We start from the raw sequence: 23,439 nt of genomic DNA, 5'->3' as shown, positions 1-23,439 counted from the left end.
ACTGTTAGTGCTTCTCTCTGAAGAAATCTCATGTGCCATAACGCCCATGGCACCGCATCCGCAGCTGAGGCAAGGAGCCCTAGAAAGCGCATTTATGTTTTTATGGATACCTGACGAGGAGGAATTAAGTCTGATTTCTCTATGTTGATGAGCCAACCTAATTGTTGAAGTATGTCCTGGACATAGTTCAACTGAACTCTCAGAAGATCCTGAGTCTGAGTCATAATCAACCAATCGTCCAGGTAAGGGATAACTTTATCCCCTGTAAACGGAAGCAAACCATCATGGTGACACTACCTTTGTGAAAACAAAGGGTGCGGAGGTATTCCGGATGGAAGGACTTTGAATTGTAAGTGTCTTACCTTCCCCTGGATTTGGATGGCGAAGGCTCTCCTGTGAGCCTTCAGAATCGGTACATGAAGATATGCATCCGGTAGATCTATGGTGACCATAAAATCTCCCTGGAGGATAGATTTTACCGATCTTATGTTCTCCATGTGGAACGTCTTCTTTACGATGCACCTGTTGAGATATCGCAAATCTATAATAAGCCTCCAATTTCCGGATGGCTTCAGCACTAGTAACACTGGGGAGTAAACTCCCTGACCGATCTCAGATAGAGGAACATCCTCTAGAGCCTCAATGGAAAGGAGGTGAAGAATTTCTGTCTCTAGGACTAAGTGTCTTTCTGGCTTAAGATTTCTTGACAGAAGAAATCTTGGAGGAGGAAGAGATGATAAATGAAGGACATAACCATTTTGAATAATATTTAACACCCAGTGATCTTTTCTTAATTCTTCCCAGGCAGGGAGAAACAAACTCAGACGTGTTCCCACTGGACAGCTTCTGCGTCAGAAGTCTGGTTTCTTGTTGGTGTCCTTATTCTGCTGCTTCCCGGAACCTCTTCTGGAATAGTTTCTTCCTCGACCTCTGTACTGGTATCTCCCTTTGTCTCGCTGAGGAGATTTTGCTCTGCAAAAGGAATCACCGCTCTTATAGGACAATGGTAGGGACTTCCCCTCCTTGTCAGACAATTCCTCCATTAATTTATCCAGCTCAGAGCCAAACAGCCTACCTGGCTGGAACTCCATATTACAGAGCTGAATTTTGGAGTTAGCATCTCCAACCCAGGGTTTTAACCATAGCGCCCTTCGGCAGCGGTCGAGAGCGTACTAGTTTTTTTACGCCAACCTGGTTCCCTGAGATGCATCATAGCAGAGGAAGTCAATGGCCATAATGACCTTTTTTAAGGAGCGAAGGACCTTGTCCCTGCTAGCTCTACCTTCCAAATTTTCCTGGACCTTGGTCAGCCATCTTCTTAGGCTTCTAGAAACCTCAAAGAAGAAATGGAGACTGCCCCTTGGGCTGCCGCATATGATCTCGAGGGCTACCTCCACCCTTCTATCCATCGGATCCTTAAGATTGGATCCGTCCTGCGCAGGCAGCACAGTACATTTCGACAGTTTGGCTATGGCCGGGTCCACCTTTGGAGGCTCAATCCAGTCCTTACATTGTTCTTCCTTGAGAACATATAAGGTCTTAAACCTCTTGCTCAAACCCGGAGCCTTTTCCGGTTCCTTCCATTCCGCCTGTAACATAGACAATGAAGTCTTACCCACAGAAAAAGCCCTAGGCTTTTTTGAGGAGGACCAATCCTATCCTCTTCTATTTCCTCAGGGTGTATTTCAGCTTGCACAGCTAGCAGAGCTTGTTAATTCTATCAGCTGTGAAATACCCCCTGAATAATTCTCTCATCTTCAGAAGTAGAAGAGGTTTCAGAAGAAGATGATGACTTAACTTCATCAATCACAGTAAAACTGAAAATGACCATAATCCTACAGCCATAAAGTAATATACTCAAAGGCTGGGAGTAGAGAGAGAAATACTCCATTTGGTCTTTAACTTAGGACACGGGCGGCGAATCTCATTAGCCGCTAAAGTCTTTTGCACATAGTCCTTGACCCATACAACTACCTCCTGAACATCAGGCTCCTCATAGGTTTTGGTCTGCATGAAGGACAGCGTACTTAGGCATTATAAATATTTTTAGGCATTCATAAATATTTTTATGAAAGAAAGGATGAATCTTATCTGGAAATAATGATCCTCCTACGGTATCCATAGCCGTCAGGTAGAGGAGTCTCACACTCGGCACATGAAGTGCTTCCTTAGAAGGTCTTTTGCCAGCAGCAGGACTGGTCTCCATTTCAGACATCTGCAAATAATCAATGTATTACAATACATATAAACCACTAGCCTGGCTAGAGTGATATCGGAAAGAGACACTAGGTGGCAGCAACACTTACTTTTAAGTATATAGAAGAGAGATCACAGCACTATGCACTCAGATGTTTTCTATTAGATCCAAATGAGCCACAGAAAATCCTTCCAGAGGAAGACAGCCAGACCTAGAGGTAGCAACAGCTTACCTTCTGCCTTGAACACACAGCTAATCCGGCATGCAGAGAGCGCACGCCGCTGCCGGCCCCCGGAAGTGACATGACGCCGACGCCGCAGTGCTGAGACGCACGCAGCGCTGATGCGTTCCACAGTCAAACACGACTGGAAGAAAAGCCAGCGGCTCGGGTGACACGCAGAGTGCGTTCCAAGACGCACTAGGTAAGAAAAACTTAAAAGCTAAGACCTGCAGAAGCAAATATCAGGATACTACCTGGACACCGGCTCCAGCGGCATCCCAGCAATCATTACCTGGAGAGAAAACCTGAATGCAACAGGTTAACAAAGCATAAAAACGGAGGAGGGACAAAGTCCCCTAGGGCTAACAGCAACGAAGTAAAAAAAGACTGAGGTCTAGGGGGAGGTGGAGCCTATTTATACCTCATGGAGGAGGGGATTAAAATTTAATTGTTATTTTTTCATTAAATATTCCTTCGTCCCAGGGGCTCGCAGGGGCGAATTTACCCCATATGTTGTGATGCCAATGGGACGTAAGGGAAACAGCCATTTAAGTGTTCCTCTTATGATATCTAATTTTAATACAGTAATCTAAAGATTGGTTGCACATGTTAATGCAGCGTTGACTGGCACAATCATTGAGAACTAGTTTTGACATCCCTGCTCATATCTTGTTTCTCCAGGTCTGTATTAAATAGGAAAGGGATTTAAAGGGGTAGTGCGGCGGTAAAGAATTATTCACAGACTAACATACATTACAAAGTTATACAACTTTGTAATGTATGTTATGTCTGTGAATGGCCCCCTTCCCCATGTCCCACCACCCCCACCCGTGTGCCCGGAAGTGTGGTGCGCTATACTCCCCTGTCACGTGCCGACACCAGTCTCCGATCTTCAGCGAGTGCCGTCTTCTTCGGGCCAAACATCATCTTGTGCCAAAAGTCATCTTCGGACGGACGGCCGAGTCGCTGCCACCCGTCCCCCCTCCGCCGCGTCACAACTGTGCTCAGCCAATCGCGGCTGAGCATTGGATGACGCTGCAGAGGGCAGCCGGCATTCGGGACAGTCGGAGCTGTTCGCCGGCCGCCCTCTGCAGCGTCATCCGATGCTCAGCCGCGATTGGCTGAGCACAGTTGTGACGCGGTGGAGGGGGGACGGGTGGCAGCGACTCGGCTGTCTGTCCGAAGATGACGTTTGGCACAAGATGGCGGACGGCCTTCGACACGGATCAGGTATGTATAATGCACCACACTTCCGGGTACACGGGTGGGGGTGGTGGGACACGGGGAAGGGGGCGATTCACAGACATAACATACATTACAAAGTTGTATAACCCACACTACCCCTTTAAAGACCTCACATATGCATTGAGTAACACATTTATTTTAACTCTTATTTTATGAAGGATTTTTTGCAAAAATAGGGGTTACAGACATTTCAACAGAAACATTATCATAGTGCTGAAAGTGTACAATGACATTAAGGGCCCAAAAGTCCAACGGAGAGCATTGTACGGCAGTAGCTGGATAGCGTCCATAAGGCCCTTCCACCATGTATGCATAACTCAACAGCATTGAGTAACACATTTAGGCTGGGTTCACACTACGAATATTTCAGTCAGTATTGTTGTCCTCATATTGCAACCAAAACCAGGAGTGGATTAATAACACAGAAAGGATCTGTTCACACAATGTTGAAATTGAGTGGATGGCCGCCATTTAATGGCAAATATTTGCTGTTATTTTAAAACAACTGCTGTTATATTGAAATAATGGCCGTTATTTACTGTTATATGCCGGCCATCCACTCAATTTCACCATTGTGTGGACATATCCTTTCTGTGTTTTTAATCCACTCCTGGTTTTGGTTGCAATATGAGGACCACAATACTGACTGAAATATACGTAGTGTGAACCCAGCCTAAAAAGGTATTCCACTTAAAGTCTTATTATGTTGTCACCCTTGGAGAACATAACAGCCTATTACCTTTCGATCCTGTCTCCATTTCGTAGATGAACTTGACTAGCAGTGCCCGCTCAGCCAATCACTGGTTGCTGCAATGTTCTTTCTCTGTTAGTGATTGGCTGCCTGAGCTGTCACTGCCTAATGAGTGGCGGCGATTATTCAGCCCGGAATCTGGAGATGACATAGGTGAACACTGGGGGAGTGGGGAAAGGTAAGAATAGACTGTTTATGTTCTCCCAAATGGCAGCACAATATTAATTTGAGTGGAATACCTCTTTAATACTGTACACAGAATGACTTCTGCAATTGTAATGAAATTCATATAAATAGACAAAGCTATATAAACCGTGCGTCCCATCTGAGCTTTTGGTGGCTGTTCAATTTTAGGTCAAGAAGAGCTGTCTCGAGGATTTACTCAACGTCCCACTACCTAAAGTTTTGTCAGATTACTCTCTCTTCCCTTCTCCACCTCATCCTAGTGAATGCAAAGGTACGTCCATACTTTTTAATATGTCCATCATTTTGTGCTTTGGACATTACAGTGACTGATACATTATTCTAGTTCAGGCTCTTTTTGGTGGGGGGTTTTTTTTTGGAACGTTTATTGAAATTAAAAGTAAAAACAGGGTGGGAAAAAAAATTTGTATGAACTAAAAATAACACCTGTTTGCAAAAAACGTCTGAAAACTGTCGTGAATGTTAATTTGACGTCCGCTATTTGATACATTGTTTACATTGAGCGGCCGTCATTCCATTGACTTCAAAGTGCGGTAATAATGGACGTTATTTTAAAAAGAAAAAGCAGATGCCTTTTTTTTTTTTTTTTTTTAACTTCGTGTCAACATTGCCTATCTGTGCACAATACACTGAAAAACCTGTTTTACTGACCAAACATGAAAGCTTTTTGTTTTATTCCTATTTTAACAGGGATCATTCCGGAAATTTCACCTGACATGAGTCCGGAATCAAGTGGATTTACTGGACGACGTCTGAATTCAAAAATGTTGGTGTATTCTGGTTCCAAAATAATACATCTTCCAAAAATGTTATCTCTGTATCAGCAATGTATCCGAGTTCTTCAAAATAACATTGATTGTAAGTAGCCCTAAATGTATGTCCGCCCTTTCACCTCAATCAAGCTAATGTGTTACCTTAAAGAGTTTGTCCAGGCTATAATTTCAAATTCTAACACAATAACCTGTTTATAAATAAGGAAGCAAAACAAGAGTCCGTGGAGCCTCAGTTACGAGTCTCAAAACATGGGATAGCCAGATATCTCTAGCCTGTTGCCAACGGGGTGCCTCCATGATGGGGAGAGCACCACACCACCCTGATAAATAACCCCTTAAGTCCCACTCGGTTGCGAGTATTGGAACATAGACAGGGAAACAACAGGGTGGCCCCTTTTGTCAATGTCTAACTCAAGGTGCGAGTATTGCGATCATGACAAGGGCTTGCCAAGGCAGGCTTCCACCCACAGACAGCCGTTTCGGGGTTTTTGCCCCTCGTCAGTGTGGGGTAGGATTCTGGCTAGTTGGGGCAATGAAAAATCAACCAACAAAACACAGTAATCACTGAACTCAAGGAGAACAGCGAAAAAAATTCCAATGAAGTACTCAATCAAGAGTCTCCACTGATGCCCCCAAAAATTTAAATATGCAAAACAAGAGTCCGTGGAGCCTCAGTTACGAGTCTCAAAACATGGGATAGCCAGATATCTCTAGCCTGTTGCCAACGGGGTGTCTCCATGATGGGGAGAGCACCACACCACCCTGATAAATAACCCCTTAAGTCCCACTCGGTTGCGAGTATTGGAACATAGACAGGGAAACAACAGGGTGGCCCCCTGTAAGCTTAAACCATAGCACTTATACCATATGTATATTCCCACTGTGTGATTGTTTTTCTAACAGGTTTTTATTAAACATTTTGAACCATTTTGCTTTGGCAGCATTTATAGTATAGCATTGTCCTTCTTGCATTCTCAGCTTTCCCTCCCACGTACACCAATTTTCTTCTAAAAAGCAAAATGTTCTCATACTCCTATCTGGATAAAATTCTCCCATTTCTCTTATTTCCTTTCCCCCAAAAAATTTAATGTATAATATTTGGGCATTCTTATTTTGTAAATTAATAAACTGGTCCATGTTTTTAAAACCACACAATTATTAGTGGAGATCTCCCTCAGTCCAGATATTTGAGGACCCAGGCCCTATTTGCTCTGTTATCTGGCACTGACCGAATTTGAGAGAAATTTCCCTGCAGATTTGAACTGCAGCATTTCCATTATGTTGTGGACTTTAACCACTTTCTTTGTATATTGATGAGATCCGGGACCCCTGCCGAGTTCCGGGATCTCTGACACATCACGACCTGGCTGATGGACGGGGGCGGGATGCTGCTCCAGTCACTGATTGGCTGAGCAGCCAGTCCATCAGTTGAGACAGGCATTTTCCTCCTAGTTGTGGCCTCATCACAACTCACCGCGGGCACGAGCAGAGGTAAGTTCAAACTCCTTAAGAAATTTTCCCCCGCCCCTCTTGGCTGCCGGATTTTTTTAAAAATTGACGGACTACTCTCTTAAGTAAAGCTTTGACCACTTAATCCCCATGACACTTATTAAAATAATAGAAGAGACCCGGCACTCATCGAGTTAGTTCTGCTGTTTATTAAGATGCAGGAAACCTCAGGTACATAATAGTAAATATTATTTGTTATAACGTGCCCCTTTAATGCCTGTAGTACTGTCTTCCCAATGAAGTCATTATGTTGGCCCCGCCCACATGGTTTCAACACTGTATGACACTGTACTACCTTTAGGCTGGGTTCACACTACGTATATTTCAGTCAGTATTGTGGTCCTCATATTGCAACCAAAACCAGGAGTGGATTAAAAACACAGAAAGGCTCTGTTCACACAATGGTGAAATTGAGTGGATGGCTGCCATATAATGGAAAATATTTGCTGTTATTTTAAAACAACGGCTGTTATATTGAAATAATGGCCGTTATTTACTGTTATATGGCGGCCATCCACTCAATTTCACCATTGTGTGAACAGAGCCTTTCTGTGTTTTTAATCCACTCCTGGTTTTGGTTGCAATATAAGGACCACAATACTGACTGAAATATACGTAGTGTGAACCCAGCCTAAAGCTGATGAAGGCCATGCTTGGCCGAAACGCGTCCTGTATGTACCTGATGTTTCCTGCACCTTAATAAACAGCAGAACTAACTTGGGGAGTGCCGGGTCTTCTGGCTTTTCCACCACGAGCACCACCGACTGTCTATGGCTGCCATGCCACAAGTTTGACTTGCAATTGTGACTCAGTTATTATGCATAGTGCATTGTAACTCACTTGATGAGGAAATGAGCATACCTTTATAAAAAAAAAAAAAAAAAAGAGGCATGGCTTAAAATCTGTTTGTCATTGCCGAAAATGCATTGTTTATTTGGCTACATTTTTGGAATATTTTAAAGGGAATCTGTCGGCGGCAATTCACATTCCAAACTGCAGACACTGGTAGATAGCTATTAGCTCCAGGAGATGCCTTACATTTCATATATCTGTGCTTCCAGAAGATAGATGCTTTGATTCTATAATACAGAGAGTCAGTAAGACTTTTTGGAGCTTCTGAAGTGCAGTAAGCTGTAACATCTCCTCCCTCCCCCTCCCATTCCTGAACCTGCTTGGGAGGGTAGAGAGGAGACATTCCAGCTTGCAGCTTTTCCGAAGCCTATTAGATTCTTTTTACCACAGAAGAGCAGCATTTTTATATGTATCCTTGCCCTAACAGCTATCTAACAGTGTCAGCAGTTTGGAATGTTGATTACAGCCGAGATTTCCTTAAGGGGGGCATCACACATAACAGAATCGCAGTGGATTGCAAAATTCCTGTACTGTCATTCTGAATAGGATTTCATACTTGGAAATTGAAAATTCCACTGCAAACATGTAAACCTATTCGGAATGACAGTACGGGAATCGCAGTGGATTTTGCTAGGAGTTTGCAACGTGAAATCTTCTGCGATTCCCTTATGTGTGAACCCACCCTTTAAAGGAGAAGTCCAGCAAAAATTTTTAAATTTTTAGGATTGCATTGTCCACCAAAAGTTATACAAATCACCAATATAAACTTATTACGGGAAATGCTTATAAAGTGCTTTTTTTTCCCTGCACTTACTACTACATCAAGGCTTCACTTCCTGGATAACATGGTGATGTCACTTCCTGGATAACATGGTGATGTCACTTCCTGGGCAAAACGGTGATGTCACGCCCCGACTCCCAGAGCTGTGCGGGCTGTGGCTGCTGGAGAGGATGATGGCAGAGGGACACTGAGGGACACAGGGCACTGGAGGGACACTGATCATCCCCCTGTCATCATCCTCTTCAGCAGCCACAGCCCGCACAGCTCTGTGAGTTGGGTTGTGACATCACCATGTTATCCAGGAAGTGACATCACCATGTTATCCCGGAAGTGACATCACCATGTTATCCCGGAAGTGACATCACCATGTTATCCCGGAAGTGACATCACCATGTTATCCAGGAAGTGACATCACCATGTTATCCAGGAAGTGACATCACCATGTTATCCAGGAAGTGACATCGCCATGTTATCCAGGAAGTGAAGCCTTGATGCAGTAGTATATGCAGGGAAAAAGCACTTTATAATCATTTCCCGTAATAAGTCTATATTGGTGATTTGTATAACTTTTGGGGGGGCAATACAATACTTTAATAAAAAATGTAGCCGGCCTTCTCCTTTTATATTAACAGTATGAGCCACTGTGATGGAAACCTAGAAGATTGTCGGCAGAAAAAGACCACTTGGTCCATCTCGTCTATTCTTTTAGTATTTCTTTACTTATTTTCCTAGGATCGATACATGTTTATACCAGGCAGGTTTATATTCAGTTTTTGTTGATTTACCAACCACATCTGCTGGAAGCTGGTTTCAAGCATCTACTACTCTTTCAGTAAAGTAAGCTTGTTCTACTTCCTTTACAGCCATTCAAGAAGTTGGAGGTGTCCCGTTTGAGATCCTGAAGCCGGTGCTGGATCGCTGCACTCCTGAACAGTTGAATCGAATTGAAGAATGCAATCCAGTGTGTACACGTTAGTTAGATGACACACGTGCAGCTTTTGATGTGATTTACTATAGTTTGGTCATGCCATGCTAGTGAGCCACCTCCTTCTATATACAAACCAAATCCACCTTAATAGATTTTTATATATTGTGTTTTATGATTAAGGTTTTCATGGAAGACTCTGGAAATCTGTGGAAGAAGCACTGCGAACGAGACTTTAAAGGACACCGGCTCTTAGAGTACGAGTCTTGGCGGGAAATGTACTTACGGCTTTTTAACGAAAGAGAAGAAAAGTTAAGGAAGATAACAAAAAATATCAGTTCTGCACATTCCGGGAAACCAAAAGGTTTGTCTTTAGGTTATTTCGGAACATTTTGTGCAGAAGCGGAGATGGTAGATTTCTTGGAAACTGGTTGTATTTTTATAAACAAAATAGGATATGCATAAGTAATGGATTCCGAGAGCCGGCCTCATACATATTCCTATCTATTCCAAGAACACTTCCATTCTCTTGAGTATTCCTATAGCAATGCAGATGTACTACAATGTAAATTCTATGTAGCATGCTTCAACTAACCAAACACCTTTGAATGTTCATTGGGAGAAAAATTGAGCAATTTTGTTGCTAGTAGGCCTGTATTACTGCTATTATTTACAATGGTTGCCCATTGAACATTCTAATGGAAATTTAAAGGGAATCTGTCACTAGGTTTATTCCACCTTTTAATGAGAACAGCCTAAACTAGTGAACTAGTGACAGAAATGCTGAGCTGAACAGATCGGTGTATCACATCATTCTTTTAAGCCGTTCTCCTAATATGCAGGAGAATAGGATTTTTGCCACACCCCTCCCCCCGCCCTCCAGTTGCTGATTGACAGGTGACTGCCTATACACAGCAAGGATAGATAACTGCCAATCAGCAGCTGGTGGGCGGAGTTTTCTGCTTCTCATGAATATCCAGGACTACAGGGCTCATGCACATAATGGAGAGGACTACTTATTGTCCATGTTATTCAGGAGGATATCTCTGGATCAGCTGCACAGAACAATGTAAGTAATACATGATTCTGTTCAGCTTCTCTGTCACTAGTTTATACTGCCCTGAGATAGGACACCATAATCCTGCTGACAGTCTCTTTATATGCCTTTCTAGGGTTTTATATTTAGCTTTGTCAGTGTGATAAATAGAACATTTTGTACAATTCTTACAGGTCGGCAAGTGAAGCTGGCTTATATCCATGGTGCTGCCAAACCTCCACGGAACATTCGTCGGCAGCAGGAAATTAATGGAACGGCAGGCTCTGTTGCACAACCTCATCCAATAGACAAATACAAGTAAGTCTGTATCTATAGGTCAGTGTTTGTATATAAATGATGAGCAAATAAAATAGAGAGTTAGGGTGCCTTCACACCTACCGTATCGCAGTAGAAAATCCGCAGCAGATCCGCAGCAGATTTAACTAAATGAATGAACACAACATTAAATACACACTGTCAAATCCGCTGCGGATCCGCAGCAGATTTGTAAGTGCGGATTTAGTGCTGTGTTCATTCATTTAGTTATATCCACTGCGGATCCGCAGCGGATTTTCTACTGCGATACGGTAGGTGTGAAGGCACCCTTAGAAAGGCTTTGGGGGATTTTACACTTAAAGGGAAGCAATCGGCATGATTGTGCGGATATGGTTCCCCCCAGCACCCTATAGAGCTACTGTTCAGTTTGCGAAACGTACCAGTCTGGCTACAGCAGTAGCTTTAGTAAGAAGAAAAAAAAGGCCAGAAGAGGGGCGGCAGCTAGTCATCTGGGCAGGAAGCTGCCTGTGAGCGTGCAGTGAGGGGATGAATGGCCACTAACGGGTCTCTCTTCCTGTCAGTCATCCCCGCACTGCCCGCCGACAGCGATTTCTTTATTGGTGGTGTAGCTTCAGTGCTAGAACCCTGTCTGGCCACTGTTCCTTCAATACTAATTCTCCTATACTTATCTCTGTTAAGAGGGTCTCGGTTTACTATATTTTGGTCTATAGCCTGAAATTTCATCGCAAGGCCACTTGTTTTCATGGCAAAAGCCCAGTAGCAGGAAGGAAGCGACGACAACTGGGTACTTTTGCAAGGCTAAATTTGAGTGCTATGTTTTTCATGACAGTAACTACTTAAAGGACAACTCCCACAAAAAAATTTTTTGGCTTATTTAACACACATTACAAAGTTATATAACTTTGTAATGTGGTTAAATGCCCGGTCTGGCCCCCTTCCCCCACTTTCCGACCCCCGTCCCCCCTCCGGAAGTTAAAGAATGTATACATTACCTATTACAATCGTCACGGTCCTCTTCCGGGCGGCATCTGGTGACGACGACGTCAGAGGCGGGGGGCGGTCCGGGTCTTCTTCCTCCTCGGCGTCTTCATTGAAAGTGAATGGGAGAGAAAAGGCTGCTGGTGCATATGCGCACCAGCAGCCTTTTCATTGGCTGGAGCGCATCACATGGCTTCTGCCCTTTTTGCCTGAGCTTGCTGGAAGCCATGTGATGCGCTCCAGCCAATGAAAAGGCTGCCGGTGCCCTTTTCTCTCCCATGGACACGGAAGTAAGAGGCATCGCTGGATGGCGGACGCAGGTGATGGTGAGGCGTACGGCGGGCGAATGGAGTGGCGATCATCACCAGAGGGATGGTGAGTATGGTGTCTGTGTTTTTTTTTGTTTTTTTTTTTGGTGGGTCCCGCCGAAGTTGTCCTTTTAAAAAAAAAAAAATAATAATAAATTCTCCAGTCTTCCAGTACCTGTTATTTTCCTATTCCCAAAGTGGCTTTTAATATATTATACCAATCTTCCTGTGTTCACTGTATGTATTTACTGAATGCTTTAAAAAACTACATGTGCGTTCAAAAAACAAACTTTATAGGTCAATTTGGATTTTTTATTTTAAACCCCAGTAGGGACGGGGACCAATGTAAGTGAAGCTTCTCTTTGCAGGATGTGGTGACTCTCTATAATAATCCAATGGAATCAATAGAAGTGGAAATCTACATCTTCCAATGCTAGTAGTGAAAAAAGTAGTGTGATAATATACTATATTCTCTTCTTACTATTCCAGGGGACATACTGTAGAATAGTGTGATTTGTTGCTTCTCTTCTCCCCCGCTCTCTGTTCTCAGTAAGCAGTGATCTGCTCCCAGTCTGCAGTACAGACACTAATGTGGCTCTTGTGTACCTGAAGGCAATAAACTATTTTAGCTGTGTAACTATATAGTGAAACATGATCTTGGAAGTGATAGGAAATTCACTCCCTGCCTGTTGCTGTCATTCACACTGTCCTGCCGCCCGGTGACGCACGTTTTACATTTTAAGCCTTTGTTGTATACATTGCCCACTAATTGGTATAGATACAGAAATTGTGTCTCTCATTTAAAATAAATGATTTCCCTATTTTCTATATATAGTTACAGAAGTTAAAAAAAGGTTACATAAGGGTTTAAAAAAATGCATCCATGAAGTTCATCCAAGGGAGGGATGGATACATTCTATATTTCTACATATACATTAAAGGGGTACTCTAGCAAAAAAAAAATTTTTCTTTCAAATCAACTAGTTTCAGAAAGTTTTTTTTTTAATTAATTTACTACTTTTTAAAAATCTCCAGTCTTCCAGTACTTCTCAGCTGCTGTATGTCCTACAGGAAGTAGTGTATTCTCTCCAGTCTGACACAGTGTTCTCTTTTGCCACCTCTGTTCATGTCTGGAACTGTCCAGAGCAGCAGCAAATACCCATAGAAAACTTCTCCTGTTCTGGATAGTTCCTGACATGGACAGAGGTGGCAGCAGAGAGCACTGTGTCAGACTGGATAGAATACACCACCTCCTGCAGGACATACAGCAGCTGATAAGTACTGGAAGACTGGAGATTTTTAAATAGAAGTAAATGACATATCTCTGGCACTTTCTGTCACCAGTTGATTTGAAAGAAAAAGATTTTCGCTGGATAACCCCTTTAAACTACCCCTTTAACATAGCATACGGCAAATTTCAAGTGCATAAAATAAAATCGATTCAACTGGCATCCCCTACTTTGAGTACGCAGACATAGCATCAACTATATATTCTATCTTAGAAAGCACAACCCATCAACAAGAATGGATACACAAAGAAAATATTGGCATAGTTCAAAATACATAAATATCTTTAAATTTTGCATGAATTATTAAGTCTTGGTACCATAAAAAAATTTAATTCATGAAAATAAATAAATAACCAATAAATAAATGACCAATGATCAATACCATATAAAAGAACATAAAAGGTACTGTGCAGTATAGACATAAAAGACTAAGGTGCTCAGAGTATCTTTTGTAAACTGCCTACTATGTACATGTGGATACTATTCCACTGTGTACCACATGCAGAAGTTCTACAGGTAGGTTGTAAATGTGCCACGGATGTGCCTTGTATGGTACCTGTCGCAAAAGCCTTGCACTCGTAAGGAAAGTGGTGATAAAGCTGCATTTTCTAGTTTCACCACTAGATGCCAGTATTTTATGTATGAGCAGATATATATATGTGTGTTGCACAGCTGTATTAACTATAGGGTTACTGTTTTTACTTTGTATTCTGTGATCTTATGGGCCAATGGAGATACTTCTTTTCTTCTACCTATCTATATGCTTCTTTCTTTGCACACTCTCTTTTCTGCACCACTCACAGGGGCTCTTACATACTCTCCCCAAGTGAGAGTACTTCCTACAAGGGTAAGTGTAGCGTGCGTTTCCCTCTGATTCTCTGAGGAGTAGGACACACACAGAACAGGCATCCCTGCTGAACTTAGCCAGAGCCTGGCTCTGCCAGGATCCCTGTCCAGGACAGTCCAGCTGTGTTAGTGAGCCAAGACACTCGTGTATGGAGAACTTTTACATCTGAAAGTATAACTGCAGACACTATACAGTGCTAGACCCCTAAAGAAGGACAAGTTGGAGATAACCGCAGCACACGCCGTGAACCTCTCTGAAAAGTGCAGGGCAGTGTCCTAATACAGAGGAACTGACCCGGATAGAGCAAAGCAACTGTAACAAAGGTCTAAGTACTCTACCTCGCAGCGCAGGTGACACCGGATAATTTCGGACACTTGGCTACTCTCAGGTAACTTGGGGCTTGTGTCACCCTGATAGGAAGGGTACCCCAAAACTGCAGGGCAGAAGGTGGTTAGTGAAACAGGGCACAAGTATTCTTCTCTTCTCTCAAGTATCTCTCAAGTTCCGGCAGAGCACACTACTACCCTGGGTGGGGCTCTCACTCCTCTCCTCTTCTCTTCACTGCTCAACACTAAGCTACACAAGCACCGCTATACTACCTCAGCACTTTAAAGTAGAGATTATCAGTAAAGCCATTTTATTTATTCTACTGGGACTCTGTCATCATTGCACCAGCACCTACACCTCTCAGCTATATACTCCAAGGGTTACTCCCCCCTTTCTGCTGGTGGCGGCACCGACAGTCCAGGTGGGTCAATATCCACTCAGGACTACTGTGACAAGAACCCAAGGTACCCATCACAACCCGGCAGGTCACCTACCATTGGGGACTAGTACAGCCAGCCATAACAAAAAAGTAACACCAAACCTGTGTGCTGAACTAGCACTGACGCCCCAACAATCCTCTGACTGGCTAAGCTGTACTACACCACCGACCAACCACCACAGCAGTGGTGTCACCAGGAACAACTAAGCAGGTGACCGATTGAGTACCACATAAACATTTCCTCAGTATAGATCTCACTTATCCATCTTACTGCATCGGCTGGAGCTGTCCCGACGTACATTTTGCCGTACCAGGCTTCAGAAGAAGAGTATGGCGTACCTTGTATCATTAACTCTATAACCTGACAGTCGTATGATAAGGTTTTGTCATGACTCATTTTACTTTTCTTATTATACCATTATAGGCTGCAAAAAATAGAAACAAAGGAGAGTAATGTCTCAGCTCCCAACGTGAATGTTCACCAGAATGCCTACGTGCCTCCTAGTAGTAGCCAGTTTGGCCAAAGTCAAGATCCAAAAAAAGTTATAAAGAGTAAGTAAAGCTCTTCCTACACATTCTTCTATATTAATTCCAATCTATGGAACAGTTTCTAAATTATTTGATTACGTTGGGTATATTGGGCAAGTACACACATCTTTCTAATAAAGGAAAAGAGGTGCTCCGGCCCTTTAAATTATATATATATATATATATATATATATATATATATATATTATAAAAAAAAATTATTTTATTTATTTTTCCTTACTACACTCTCCCAGTGTCGTCCTGTGGTGTCAGTTTTGACAGTGGCATCAAAATGGTTAAATAGTGGGTATGGAGAATCGCTATTATTGGAGGCCCCTAGCTGCAATGTGTGCATGCGTCCTCAGCCTGCACTATACAATGTGGATGGCACCAGGGCAAGCATGCTCATCCTGTGTCGTCAATTGGTTAAATAGATTGAAGGAGGCTCATGTGTCCTGCCCAGAGGTGGAGACTATCCTCACCGCAAATTATTTTTGCCTGCTCCCTCACAAAAAAAACCCAAAAAACTTAGGCCAAGTTCACACTACATTTTTGCAATCCATATTTTTTTTCATCTATTTTTGCAAAAGCCAGATGCATTTGCGTACATCCGTTTTGATCCGTGTTTCCATTGACTTCCAGTATAAAAAAAGAAAACTAAAAAAAGGAAATGTTTTGATCAGTTTTCTTTTTTTATAATGGAAGTCAATGGAAACACGGATCAAAACGGATGTACGCAAATGCATCTGTTTTTTGTAAAAACGGATGAAAAAAAAAACTGATTGCAAAAATGTAGTGTGAACTCGGCCTGTGTTTTTTTTTTTTTTTAAGTAATGGAAGGCAATGGAAAAACAGATCAAAACGGACGCGCACAAATGCCTCTTTTTTTCCATCCGTGAAACATTACTGATTGTAAAAACGTAGTATGAATTCAGCCTGATGGTGTGTTCACACAGACAGATTTATCTGATAGATTTTTGAAGCCAAAGCCAGGAACAGACTATAAACAGACATCAGGTCATAAAGGAAAGCCTGAGATTTTAACCTATTTTCAAATCCTTTCTTGGCTTTGGCTTCAAAAATCTTTCAGATAAATCTCTCTGTGTAAACAATCAATAGCCAGTATATGTCTATAGGATACAGAATTTCGCCTGATGTTTAGTAAGTGCAGGGCGGTTTTACTGCCGTATTTCCCTGCACATCACTATATCCACTCAGCTTTAGTCACTTGCATAAATCCCGACTGCAATTCTCTCCCCAGCAAGTAGCTGGGACACCATTGTGCAGCACATTCAGTGTTACAGCAAGCTCCGCTGTTCTGAGATGTATAAGATATACAGCAAGCTCCGCTGATCTGAGATGTATAAGATATACAGCAAGCTCCGCTGTTCTGAGATGTATAAGATATACAGCAAGCTCCGCTGATCTGAGATGTATAAGATATACAGCAAGCTCCGCTGTTCTGAGATGTATAAGATATACAGCAAGCTCCGCTGATCTGAGATGTATAAGATATACAGCAAGCTCCGCTGATCTGAGATGTATAAGATATACAGCAAGCTCCGCTGTTCTGAGATGTATAAGATATACAGCAAGCTCCGCTGATCTGAGATGTATAAGATATACTTCTAGAACCCACTAGTGCAATCGCATTGTCTTCTCCTAGAGATGGGGAACCTTCAGCCCTCCAGATGTGGCAAAACTACAATTCCCATCATGCCCGGACAGCCAAAGCCATAGTGAAGCTTTGCAACAGCTGAAGGTTCCCTATCCCGGTTTAATAAAGTGCCCAGCGCGCCACCTAGTGTCCAGTAACTGTGTATACTGCAGGATCTTCATTGACTCGGTCTTACCAAGTCCCTAACACAGGGATGGATATGCCACATGTGCATCCGCATAGGGGCCCAATAGTAACAATCTCATACATAGAATTTATCAGATGTTGGGAAGCTAATCTAAGACTTTTTGTATAGCTCCCATTACTGATGGATTGCTTGAGAGACATAAGGGGGTACTCTATCCTCAGCGATAACTATAGGAGAGCATATATCCATCTGATGCCCTATGTGATCTCTGTGCACCCTAACAGCTAGGCACCAGGCACATACATTGCTATGTCCTATATTGCTGTATTGAAGAAAATATGTGGGTTTATTTTTTAAGACCTTTACCAGTTTACTTGAAGGGGTTGTCCAGCAAAAGTCTTTTTTTCTTTCAAATCAACTGGTTTCATAAAGTTATATAGATTTGTAATTTCCTTCTATTTAAAAAATCTCAAGTTGTCCCATACTTAAAAGACATACAGCAGCTGATAAGTATGGGAAGACTTGAGATTTTTAAATAGAAGTAAATTACAAATCTATATAACTTTCTGAAAGAAGATTTTTGCTGGATAACCCCTTAAACCCCTTAACGACATCGGGCCCTGATGCCGGTAAGGACGTTCAGAGCGGCGGTCCCGGGTGCCGCTTGTAGCCCGGGACCGCAGGTATTAGCGGGCACGGTCCGATCGCTGTGCCCGCTAATACAGTAATCAGATGCAGCTGTCAAACATGACAGCTGCATCCGATTACCGGACGCAGCGTCATCCCTGGTGTCTAGTGGCAGAGATCGCTCCTCCAGGATGTTATCCCGGAGGAGCAATCTCCGTTTCTGAAGCCGGCTGGGGACCGCTCCAAGATGGCGCCGTCCCCGACTCGGCACTCGTTTACTTCCGGCTGCAGCAGCAGCATATCTATGCTGCAGAGATCTCTGAGAGATCAGATCACTTATACTAGAAGTCCCCCAGGGGGAATAACCCTAACCCCAGGGGGGAATAACCCTAACCCCGGGGGGAATAACCCTAACCCCAGGGGGGCTTCTAGTATAAGTGTTAAAGTAAAAAAAAAAGTGTTGTTAATAGTAAAAAGCCCCCTCCCCTAATAAAAGTCTGAATCACCCCCCTTTTCCCAGGTTATAAATAAAAGTAAATAAATAAATAAATAAATAAACATGTTTGCTATCGCCGCGTGCGTAATCGCCCGAACTATTAATTAATCACATTCCTGATCTCTCACGGTAAATGGTGTCAGCGCAAAAAAATCCTAAACTGCAAAATTGCACATTTTTGGTCGCATCAAATCCAGAAAAATTGTAATAAAAAGCGATCAAAAAGTCGTATATGCGCAATCAAGGTACCGATAGAAAGAACACATCATGGTGCAAAAAATGACACCTGACACAGCCCCATAGACCAAAGGATAAAAGCGCTATAAGCCTGGGAATGGAGCGGTTTTAAGTGACGTATATTTGTTGACAATGGTTTAAATTTTTTACAGGCCATCAGATACAATATAAGTTATATATCATAGTAATCGTAACGACTTGAGGAACATATATAACAAGTTAGTTTTACCCCAGGGCGAATGGCGTAAAAACACATTTCCCCCAAATAAACAAAATGCTTTTTTTTTTTTTCAATTTCACCACACTTTGAATTTTTTTCTGGTTTCGCAGTGTACTTTATGAAAAATTCAGCCTGTCATTGCAAAGTACAGTTAGTGACGCAAAAAATAAGGGCTCATGTGGGTTTCTAGGTGGAAAAATGCAAGTTCTATGGCCTTTTAAGTACCAGGAGGAAAAAACTAAAACGCAAAAATTGAAATTGGCTCCGTCCTTAAGGGGTTAAACTCATGGCTATTTAAGTGTATTACTATGATAAACAATTTGGTTATTCATAATACAGTATATAACCACTATATACTGTATGTATGATGGGTTATCCTCACATACACACATACACACATTGCGCCAGTTGTTCCAGCCTCCAATGTTCAGCATGTGCCAGCTGGGCTTTAGTCTTGATGTTAGTAATGTGACAAGCTCCAGACTCCTGGTGCAGTGTGTAAGATCACAGTGACAGCTGCTCCTGACAGGTGGCAGCCACCAACCTAGCCTGCCAGCCCTAAATGTGAGAAGAAATACATTGCAATGTGCCACAGATCTAAAAATATATTTTGTTAACCGGACAGTTTAGGAGGCTGAAATGAGCAATAAGTAAGAATCCTTTCCCTTTCACTTGTCATAGGAAATATACTGGTTTTTATTGTGTTTTTATTTTTTCGTACAAATCAGCTCTGGGAGGGTAGTTAAAGGGGTGCTCCAGCATGGGGGCACTTTCTAGGGGGGACTGGGGAGGAGGTGGCTGAAATAAAAAAAAGACGTCCACTCACCTCCCCGGTTCCAGCGGCGGGTCACTCATTGCGGCGCTCCGGTACCCGATTCCCGGCCGCTTCCTGGTGTCTGACGCCGCCCGAGACGCTACGTCTCAGGGCCGCTCAGCCACTCAGTGAAGGAGGCGGGATCCGAGCGGACTTCAAACTGATCCCGCCTCCTTCACTGAGTGGCTGAGCGGCCCTGAGACGTAGCGTCTCGGGCGGCGTCAGACACCAGGAAGCGGCCGGGAATCGGGTACCGGAGCGCCACAATGAGTGACCCGCCGCTGGAACCGGGGAGGTGAGTGGACGTCTTTTTTTTATTTCAGCCACCTCCTCCCCAGTCCCCCCTAGAAAGTGCCCCCATGCTGGAGCACCCCTTTAACCAAAAAAATTATAATTTTCCGTTAAAATTAACTGGTGGCAGAAAGTGCCTTCCAGTCTTCCAGTCCTTATCAGCTGCTGTATGTCCTGCAGGAAGTTGTGTATTCTTTCCACTCTGACACAGTGCTCTCTGATGACACCTCTGTCCATAACAGGAACTGTCCAGAGCAGGAGCAAATCCCTATAGAAAACCTCTCCTGATCTCCAGACTGGAATGAATACACCACTTCCTGCAGGACATACAGCGGCTGATAAGTACTGGAAGACTTGAGATTTTGTTTAATAGAAGTAAATTAAAAATCTCTGGCACCAGTTGATTTGAAAGAAAATAAAGATCTAAGATGTGAACAGTTCATATACTGTATGCCGCTTATATGTCTATTGACGAGAATCAAAGGGAGTAAAAATCTCAGTCACAAGGAGGTGGAGTCTTATAAGGGAACTTTTCCACCCATGAGTATTTTATAGGAGATTTCTACCTCTTCTCACCTTTTTGTTTTTTTCTCTCTCCTCCTGTCTATCCTTTTTGGATTTTTATTTCTATATTTGCTGCTAATCTTTGGAACATGTTCATTCTTCAGCGCGGACAGGGCAGGAGCGCGCACCTCCCATAGACTCCAATTATGAGCGGGAGGCTAACAGCATTCCGCAGCGGACAATTCCGCCGCGGAATTCCGCTAGTTTTGCTCAGTGGGAACGGGGCCTTAGGTCGCTTGGGGTTCCCCCAAACACGTTTTTTTTTTGTTTGTTTATTTTTTTTATTGTGTTTTTCTTGCCTCCACAAAAATTGCAAAAAATTGGCCATGCTGTGCGTGGCGTTTGTGTGTGTGTGTGTTTTTTTTTTTTTTTTTTGCGTTTTTGTGCCAACGTGGACTTTTTTTGGGGTTATTGCTGAAGTCCATGTTCAGGTCTGAACGCACCCGCAACAGTTAGGAAGGGCATAAGTGACCCCCTTCTTTGCTGGGGTCGGTGCCAGACCCTGCACACTGAGTTTTCCGTGTGTCGGGTCACTGGGGAAGCGCTGGATCCAGTCATGGGGAAACTGGGAGAAGTTTCCTGGGACTGGATCCAGCTTTTCCAGCCACGTGGAGCAGAGAGGCACAGAGCACTTCGCTAGTACTGTAAATCTGCTCATCCCTAGTGAGGTGCATATATATTGTACACTGTGAAATAAATTGATATTTCATCATGGATTGATTACAATTTGGGTTTGTATCTTCCTGCCACAGATTTATTATACCTCCTAATGGTTAAACTGGAGCCTGCTAACAGGGTTTTAAATATATATATATATATATATATGTATGTGTATATATGTGTATATATATATATATATATATATATATATATATATATATATATATATATATGTATATGTATGTGTGTGTATATATGTATGTGTGTGTATATATGTATGTGTGTGTATATATGTATGTGTGTGTATATATGTGTGTGTGTGTGTATATATGTATGTGTGTGTGTGTGTGTATGTGTATATATATATATATATATATATATATATATATATATATATATATATATAATATATATATATATATATATATATATATATATAATATATATATATATATATATATATATATATATATATATATATATTAGTCCAAGAAGTATTTGATCCCTTGCTGATTTTCTTTGTTTGCCCACTAATAAAGACATGATCATTCTATACTTTTAATGGTAGATGTATTCTTACATATATATAATATATTTTTTTTTTTTTATATGAAGCATTGTCTATATTCTTTTGATTTTCATTGTTTACCTCTTGGGATATGTTTAGTGACACCACATGGTGCTATTGTTCTCTAGGTGGACCGGTTGGGGACCACCTGTTTGTAAAGTTAATGAATTGAACACGTTCGCTTCTCCATGAGTGTTCTGGTTGATAATCTCTTAACATTCCTCTTTTAGAAATCGCACCAATGATGGCAAAATCTATGCGAGCCTTCAAGAACAGGGTGGGACCAAGATGAATTTTCGTACTTTGAGGTTCTCAAGTGCCATAATTTAAGTTTAAGAGAGAGCCTGCTTCTTTTTTTTTTTTCTCCCCCCTTCTTCAATGCATGGTCCCTTGAATATAGCACTTTGTGTATGTACCTGCTGGTGTATATTGTATTCTAATAAAGTTAAATACTACAACTGTGTTGAATATTTTCAAGTGTTAAAGTTTGAAGTACTGTATTTTCTGGTGTATAGGACGGCCCCCAACTTTTAAAGGGGTATTCCCCCCAAGAGCTAGAAAATAAAATGCTCCTAAACCTAGCTGTTCTTACTCCCAAAGTTCCCCTGGGTATTTTTAACCTTCTCCTGTCTTTCTAGCTGCTTCCGTTTTTATAGTTACAAGTTTTTTAAAAAGCCGATCTATATCCAACATGGCACCGGCCAGAAAACTACATCTCACATTATGCAATGCTTAAGCCTGATTGGTCCATGATGTAGCAGAGCTGATATCCACAAGAAATAGCAGAGTTGAGTTAGTGACATAGCAGAGGTGATGTAGTGACATAGCAGAGTTGAGGTAGTCTTATACGTTGAAAAAATATTAACCCTTGCCTGACCGCAGCAGCCAGTCACCCACATCTAAATTATATTCTATACAGTCTATATAATTTAGAAGTGGCTGACTATCTGCAGCTGGGGAGACCTGCTGCGGTCAGGCCGGGGTTAACCCAAGCAGGAGGCAGTAGTGCTGGGGGTTCAGGAGAGCCTGCAGTGTTGTCCCTCACACTGAAAGTCTCCAAAGCTTCTGTCATTCACCTGAAGCTCTCTCGGCCTCTGACACTGTGAGACCCTGGCTACCTTGAGAGCTTCTGGTGAATGATTTTTGCTGGTTTTAGTTATCCATACAGAAATGATACAGTCCACCAGGAGAATTGTAATGACATCAGCGTTGAACCAAGTTAGAAAACTAATCTCCTGCATACAGCGCAGGGATGATGACCCTATGAGCGGAGACAACGGTATCACTTCATGTCCAAATGAATGGTCATAATGTGACAATGAGACAACCTTTCTTTTACACACAGTTTATTGCAACAAGATGAACACAGGAAACAGTGTCTACACTAAATTAATAAAAAAAAAAAAAAAATTCTCTTCCAGATTGTATTGATCATTCTAGAGCATTTTAGAAGAAATAAAGTGTAAACTAAAAAGATGGCAGAAGAACTGAATAAGAAGTCATCCTATGCATGAAATACGATATGTCCCAAGTAAATTACCATGTGTCCTGTTTTGCTCTATTAAAGTCGCTGACAATTCGGAGACAACAAGACCTGAAAATTCACTTTGTTAGAAAAAGTACATGCCGTTGTTTTATACCGTCCCTGGTA

General features: G+C 42.3%; 1 protein-coding gene across 4 annotated transcripts in view; it reads left to right on the top strand.

Annotated features, from left to right (window-relative positions):
- Positions 1 to 22,207, top strand: part of LOC138794649 (elongin-A-like) — a 110,689-nt gene extending 88,482 nt beyond the window's left edge. For all 4 annotated transcript variants that reach the window (XM_069973431.1, XM_069973432.1, XM_069973429.1 and 1 more), the window contains exons 5-11: positions 4,768 to 4,870; positions 5,308 to 5,475; positions 9,396 to 9,493; positions 9,641 to 9,821; positions 10,688 to 10,811; positions 15,403 to 15,530; positions 22,019 to 22,207. In XM_069973431.1, coding sequence (XP_069829532.1) covers positions 4,768 to 4,870; positions 5,308 to 5,475; positions 9,396 to 9,493; positions 9,641 to 9,821; positions 10,688 to 10,811; positions 15,403 to 15,530; positions 22,019 to 22,080 — 864 coding nt within the window. In that variant the 3' untranslated portion in view covers positions 22,081 to 22,207. The remainder of the gene's footprint in view (positions 1 to 4,767; positions 4,871 to 5,307; positions 5,476 to 9,395; positions 9,494 to 9,640; positions 9,822 to 10,687; positions 10,812 to 15,402; positions 15,531 to 22,018) is intronic.
- The last annotated feature ends 1,232 nt before the right edge of the window (positions 22,208 to 23,439 follow it).

Source organism: Dendropsophus ebraccatus, chromosome 6 (genome assembly GCF_027789765.1).
Source record: "Dendropsophus ebraccatus isolate aDenEbr1 chromosome 6, aDenEbr1.pat, whole genome shotgun sequence".
Classification (NCBI taxonomy): domain Eukaryota; kingdom Metazoa; phylum Chordata; class Amphibia; order Anura; family Hylidae; genus Dendropsophus; species Dendropsophus ebraccatus.
Note: the sequence above shows the minus strand (reverse complement) of the source record. Positions and strands in the feature narration are given on the sequence as shown.